General features: G+C 36.6%; 1 protein-coding gene across 6 annotated transcripts in view; it reads right to left on the bottom strand.

Moving 5' to 3' along the window:
- Positions 1–746: 746 nt before the first annotated feature.
- slc26a4 (solute carrier family 26 member 4) overlaps positions 747–7,196 on the bottom strand; it is a 66,240-nt gene continuing 59,790 nt past the window's right edge. For all 6 annotated transcript variants that reach the window (XM_043713675.1, XM_043713678.1, XM_043713679.1 and 3 more), the window contains one exon: positions 747–3,832. In XM_043713675.1, coding sequence (XP_043569610.1) covers positions 3,809–3,832 — 24 coding nt within the window. In that variant the 3' untranslated portion in view covers positions 747–3,808. The remainder of the gene's footprint in view (positions 3,833–7,196) is intronic.

Below are 7,196 nucleotides of genomic sequence, written 5' to 3'. Positions count from 1 at the left end.
ACTGCTGGCTACAAATCAGTTGATGCCGTGTTTTAGTGGCTGCCTATTGTACATGTAAGCCAATGCCTTTACCAATGAACACCCCATAAGATTGACCAGCACCACAGACACTTTAGAAAACAGCTGCTTTGGAATTCATAGTGACTAAAATTAAAACAACACTTGGCAGTAGCAATGTGTCATCCCGGGTGTCTGACAAGCAAGGCACTGAATGTTCCCACCAGCAGGTTAAATTCAAGATATTGCGCTTACAACACATCATCTTGTTTCATAAATATCACATATTGGAGAACAGGACAAACAAAATTATCCTGTTAGTACTGTGGATTTTGTAGCTCCTAATTGTAGATAACTAGAAATTAAAATATTACAGACCATCTAAAACATTATACTGTCCACTATTTTAACATTGGTATTAAACCAGCTGGTTTTAAACCTATTAAATGTTTCCAGCAAGCAAGTGGACTGATTTATAATGAGTATTAATCAACTAATATTTATAGGAATAATCAATTTATGCATTCTACCAAATGTGAAAATTATTTGGAACCATTTTACAAAGAAAATTTCAGTAACAGCTGATCATGAAACTTGATCTGGATCCTAAATTAAGTATAGTATATAATAACTTTGACTTAACTGAAAAAAATTGTTAGAAAGTTTATAATTAGTAAAACTTAAGCTTCATAAATTCACTGTTTTCAGAATGATTTAAAACAACCAAAAAATAAATTTCACATAACTCAAAAATTCAATATTCTTTAATTAGAACATTTAAAAAATAATCCGTGACAGTAAATTCAATACAAAATCAGAGTAGAACCAAAGTTGAAGCTTCTGGAAGGAATGAACTTAACCAGCTTGTCCTTTTATTTTAAACTGCATTAAAAAGTGAAAAATCTGACAACCACTTCCCCAAATTCTTTACACAGAAAATGAAGTAGTAAATGATTTTCAGACGTCAATCTCACTGTGTACAACATACATCAATGTGGGATTTACCCAACTAACAGTTCACCAGAGAAACCCCCAAGTGATTAACACTCTTAATTGTCTCAAGCACAAATGGGATACAAACATTTCTGTGAAATATTAATCCATATTTTAAAACACACACTTAACTTCTCCAAAGGTGACCCACATGCTTCTATCAGCACGTGAACTATTGTTTTCCAGGGTACTTAATAAAACAGAGCACAAACTGCTTTTACTGGAGTTTAGTCAGTCTGTTTAATATTCAAAGAAAACTCTAATCTCTAGTTTTATTCAAGACTTAACTTTGTTTTACTTCTATCTTCATTGTTTTCAAAATTCCTGTTTCTAGTCATATTCTCTATCCATCGTCATTTCAAGACTTCAAGTTATTTATGCTTGCGATTTTCTTATCTTGAATGAAAATAAATTCAGCTCAAAATTCTCATTAGAGGCTTTATGACTTTAAGCCCTAGAATAAGACTAAATTATGTGCTTTGAAGTCTCTCCAATGTCATTTGGAAGTTGGTGCACTCAGAATTGTATACAATATTGTAAATCACATCTTAACAATAGGTCACACAGGTTTAAAACTGACTGTTTTACATGCATCAACATACCTATTGATAACATCACAGATTGACTGAATCCTTTCAAATTGTGACTGAAAAGGCATATTCTTATCTTTTCAATGTTATGAGCTAAGGAGCTCATGAACAACAAATCAAATATAAAACTAGACATAACTTATTACAAATGCATATTGGTTATCATGCTTAGGTGGATTATATTGCTATGAAGTTCAAAATTACATGAAAGAGATATAGTTCTTGTTAGCTGTCTCGCAATAGTTTTTATTGATAGCCAATTTTTTTTTTGTTTTTACAAAGCCTTCTTAGAAAAATAGCACCCAATTAGGTGGATTAGGCTCCAGAATTAGACTATAAAACATCAATCAGAATTCAGTTAAGAATACAGTGCTCAGTTGGATCTCGATGCTTCTAAAAAATCAGACCCCTGGCATTCTATTTTGTGGGTAAACTAGATATAAAAACCAAACCAAACAGATCCCATTTAACTAGTCACATCATTAATGCTTTAAACCTTACCATCACTATTGCAAACAAAAATTATTTGATAACAAAAAACTCCCAAATTAACAATTGTTGCCAAAATATTTCCTTGACATTTATTGCATTTTTCCCTGCTGTATTATTAAAATACTATTTAAGACTGAAGATAACTAAAAATACCACTAACAATCAAATTATTGGATAATGAAGCATATTATCAGAAGCTATCAAATATAAAGTTTTTACAATTCAATAATTCATTTTCATCATACCCAGCAATGTTCTATGCTGTGCTTTGAATTCAGTTCAGATAGACATTTTTAAAAAGTCTGAATTGTGAACAATTCACTGAACATTCTGCGCAGAAAAGCATTTGGCTTTGGAATTTTTTGTATAAAATCAAAATCCTGTGCTTGGATTTTGGAGAGATTGCCGGATCTCCCGTAGGTCAGGGACCTGGAAATTGTGATGGGACAACAGTTACAGCCTTCCAGCAGGTGGTCAGTTAAGAAGCTCCATCTAATTATGGAGAGCAGGATGACTAAAGAAATAAAGTGAAATCAGAGGACCTGCAGTGATTTCTGGTTAGCAGGCCCACTGAGATAAGTGAGTGCTACCAATGCAGGTAGAAAACTGAATAATTGGAAAAAAAAGTGCAAAACAATAAGTCTTGCCACGTTTTTCAGGCCATCATTGTCAAAGGTGGCCTTTCCACGGGTCAGGCACTATCCTCTTGAACCTGGCTCAAAAGCGAGTAGGAGAGGGGAAAATAAAAGGAGGCCACACTGACCCCCTCTTGTCAGGAGGCCACCTCTATTCACCAGCCAGTTCTTTGACCTCTGCTGGGGGCTTGTCTGCTGTCGGGAAAATCCCGCCAGCTTCACTAATTTGCTGCTCAGTGGTATTTAACTGGCTCCAGGTGTTTAGCCACTGTAGCTAGTGCCAGTCAGACCTTTCAATTGACATTAGAGGCAGAATCACGCCAGTGAGCCAAATCCATTTCTGTAAGGCTTAGAACATTCTTAGTGTATATACTTAATATACCTTAGTGTATATAAAGTAAGCTGGTAACACAGAGATGATAAAGTTTTTAGAAGGTAGCGTTCTATGCCTAGTGAGAATTCACTGGTTAGATATCACATTTAAGGGTAATATGGTTCTTGTTGATTCAGTGCTCCTGGAGAGGTTGACTTTGGTACCTTGGTAGTGTAGCCTAAAAGGGTCTGCTACTACAGGTAATGATAGCAGGCGCCCATTATACTGTAAGAAACATGGAAGTGTTTGGCTACCACAGAAAATCTATTTTTGCAGTATTATGTTGAAAACGCTTTCGAAAATGAATGAATCATGCTATCAGAAGGAAACTGGAAACTGAATTTGATGCTGCATGTTACACACCAATTTGACCTATATGACAATGACAGCAGCTTTCTTTAGGCTACCCTACAGTGCAGCATCATTTCTTGCTTGTTAATAACATCATGCCTTTAATACCTATACAAAATGATGTCCAGTATATCGAGAAACCATGAATAGCTAATACCCAGACAAATATAAAAATCACCACCATTACAGGAATAAGTAATTTCTTCTATACATGTACATAAAAATAAATTCTGAGAACAATATAGATTTTACTAAAAATCATTCATGTTCTAGTTGCATAATAGTATGGAAGACAGCACTGAATCTGTATTAAATAATAATCATGTATGGATGGCCAGGAAATTTGCACTGTTTTGGGACATCTGGATATATATTCTTTAATAGCTGAATCCACGGTGACCCTGTGAAGAAATATTTGGAATAGAGTATTACAACTCTTATCTCAGGACAGTAAATTGAAATGCAACCACCAAAAGAAAAGACAAATGTTAAAATTTGATAACAATTAAAATTTTAAATGTAATTCACAACCACCATTAATGGCTACAAACTGATTTTCTAGAACACCTATCTTTAAGCCACGAGGCAAAATGTAGCTAATTGTGACTCTAGTTTTTTTTAAAACAAAGGGGCATGGCATAGCAATTGTGATTTTGGGTCACACTGACACTGCGTAAGCTTGAGTACCTTCATCCTTTTGTGCACTTTGTTAAGATACTAAGAATAATTTGCATGAATGTGATTTTTGACCATTGAATGTGCTCTATTTCCTTGGTTACTGCTCATTGGTTCTGCTAAACTAGCATGGAAAAGAAGTGCAAACAATGAACTTCAACAGCAGCTCTACCTATTAAAATAACTGCTGTAAGCCATGAAGAGGAAGACCAACCAATTAAAGCAATTTTATCCAAGCATTTCATGGAACGTGGCAAGTAGCTTGAAACTTCATAAGCTGAGAACACAGGTCATGCAGATCTTGCTGTACATTACTGAAGAAGTCAATGTGCCACTTGTAACTGTTAAAGAGTTTAGAACCTGCATTCATACAGGCTTTGTTGGACAAATTCTTACCAGAATTCCAAGCTTTGCAGAAAGCAAGCCTTTTTGAAATAACGATAGGAGATGTTTAAGTAAACTCCCACATCAAATCCATTGACTTGCATTGTGTAGAAGGGATTTTCCAATAAGATTAGTACATATGAATTATCATTGTGGTTACTATTAACTGGCTAGTCAGCGATTTCTGGTTGACAAAGGTTGACAACATTGAAAAGGAAGACTACCTAAGTCTATTAAACTACAAAACTCTGCTTTTGCTAAAGATCATTACAGTATTAACTATAAAATATTTGAGGAATTTAGAGAGTTCACCAATTTTATTTCTCTCAGAGACAGTGCAACACTTCCTAAGTTAGCTGCTCTTCAAATGTGATCTTAGACAGTGAACGTTAACAGACTGTAGAGAAGCTCAAAGAAGCTTGAAATCAACATTTGCACTCCCTCCAGGTAGCACTGGATAAGCTGATGAAGCAGAAATCTTGACTCAGATGTTGGGGTTTCAGATCTCAGATGCTGAGGCACACTAGAATCCTGCTCAAGATACTCCGTTATATCTGCAGTATTTGTTCATAGGTTGGAAAAGATTCTTTGATATTCTGAAGTGCTTGAAAAAACAAAAAAGCGATCTCCCAACTTATTCAGCAACCAGTTGAACCATAACCAGGTTATCATTCTCTCAACATCATTTGCTCCATTATAGCTGGTTAGGTCGTCCATTCTTCATGGGTGGAACCATGCAGTTGACAATGACACCTGGCTGTATTTTCACCCAATGCCCAATTACATACAGTTAGAGTCAGACACAAGGATATGGAATCCGGAATGATGATCCTCCTCTTAAGCTAATTGTTAAGAAATGCCACCTTTGCTGAAATCAGCTAACTAAAATTATAGCTGAAAGAATCTAATAAGAAACCTCTATGTGGGTATTACATTTTGTCATTATAAACTGAGGTTTTCAGGAATAGAGAACTCGGCAAAGTTTTCAGAACTCAGTATGGCAAATACAAATAGGTTCTTCAGCACTTAAATGTATACCACTGTTCATATGATGAATTTTTGAAACAAAATGCAGGAAGAGAAGTCACCAAGAGAAGCTACAACATTGTAAACAGCCATCTGGGTTAAGAACTGATAGTAAATGAAGCATAGTTTTTCTTATACTTTACCCAAATTATAACAAAGATACTGCTCCTGCTTTCAACCACCTATGAATTGAGTTTATTCCTGGGTGGGTGCCAGTGTGAACACTGGTTGTTGTAATACTCAGTTCTTGCGAAACACATGTTTAACTGGATTCAAATTGCCTTGCCTAAATGGGTTTAATGTGTCTGTCAAGTCAATCTAACCTTTCCAAGTTCAAGAAATAGAAAAAGGATACCAGACATAATTTTCTGACAGTGCAATCCAGTCGGAAGCATTGCAGCCAAGTGACAAAATGGACAGCCACGTACAGCATACCTGTACATATCACTTTAAATTATCAGAAAATTAAGCTTCACATGACTTAACTTCCAACTTGCATTCTCTGACAGGAACACAAAGTTGGAAAGTAACCACTATTTATCCTGACAATTCTAAAAAGAGGGTAATGGGTATTATGAATATTCTCATCGCAACTACAATTATAAACAATATACAATGCTAGAGATTATGAAAGCTAGCACAATAATGATTTTTGCTGTTTATTTTCCCCAAGGGGTTTCTAAAAAATTTACTGTTGGCCTTTTGTTTCCCTGCTGTTCTCTCTCCTCCTCTTGCCTTTTTCTGAACAAAATTAAATCCAATATCCCATTTTTCCTTTCAGTCAAAATTGACTTTTATTCTGTTATCAACACCTGGATCTATAAGACCATAAGACCTAGGATTGGAAGTAAGGCCATTCGGCCCATCGAGTCCACTCCGCCATTCAATCATGGCTGATGCGCATTTCAGCTCCACTTACCAGCGTTCTCCCCGTAGCCCTGAATTCCTCTAGACAACAAGAATCTATCAATCTCGGCCTTGAAGACATTTAGCGTCCCGGCTTCCACTGCACTCCGTGGCAATGAATTCCACAGGCCCACCACTCTCTGGCTGAAGAAATGTCTCCGCATTTCTGTCCTGAAATGACCCCCTCTAATTCTAAGGCTGTGTCCACGGATCCTAGTCTCCTCGTCTAACGGAAACAATTGCCTAGCATCCACCTTTTCCAAGCCATGTATTATTTTGTACGCCTCTATTAAGTCTCCCCTTAATCTTCTAAACTCCAACAAATACAATCCCAGTATCCTCAGCCGTTCCTCATATGTTAGACCTGTCATGCCAGGGATCATCCGTGTGAATCTCCGCTGGACACGTTCCAGTGCCAGTATGTCCTTCCTGAGGTGTGGGGACCAAAACTGGACACAGTACTCCAAATGGGGCCTAACCAGAGCTTTATAAAGTCTTAGTAGTACATCTCTGCTTTTATATTCCAACCCTCTTGAGATAAGAGACAACATTGCATTCGCTTTCTTAATCACGGACTCAACCTGCATGTTTACCTTTAGAGAATCCTCGACTAGCACTCCCAGATCCCTTTGTGCTTTGGCTTTATTAATTTCCCCACCATTTAGAAACTAGGCTATGCTTTCATTCTTCTTGCCAAAGTGCAAGACCTCGCACTTGCTCAAATTCCATCAGCCATTTCCTGGACCACTCTCCCAAACTGTCTAGATCCTTCTG

Source organism: Chiloscyllium plagiosum, chromosome 23, assembly GCF_004010195.1.
Source record: "Chiloscyllium plagiosum isolate BGI_BamShark_2017 chromosome 23, ASM401019v2, whole genome shotgun sequence".
Lineage (NCBI taxonomy): Eukaryota > Metazoa > Chordata > Chondrichthyes > Orectolobiformes > Hemiscylliidae > Chiloscyllium > Chiloscyllium plagiosum.
The sequence above is the reverse complement of the archived record's forward strand: the minus strand, read 5'-3'. Positions and strand labels throughout refer to the sequence as shown.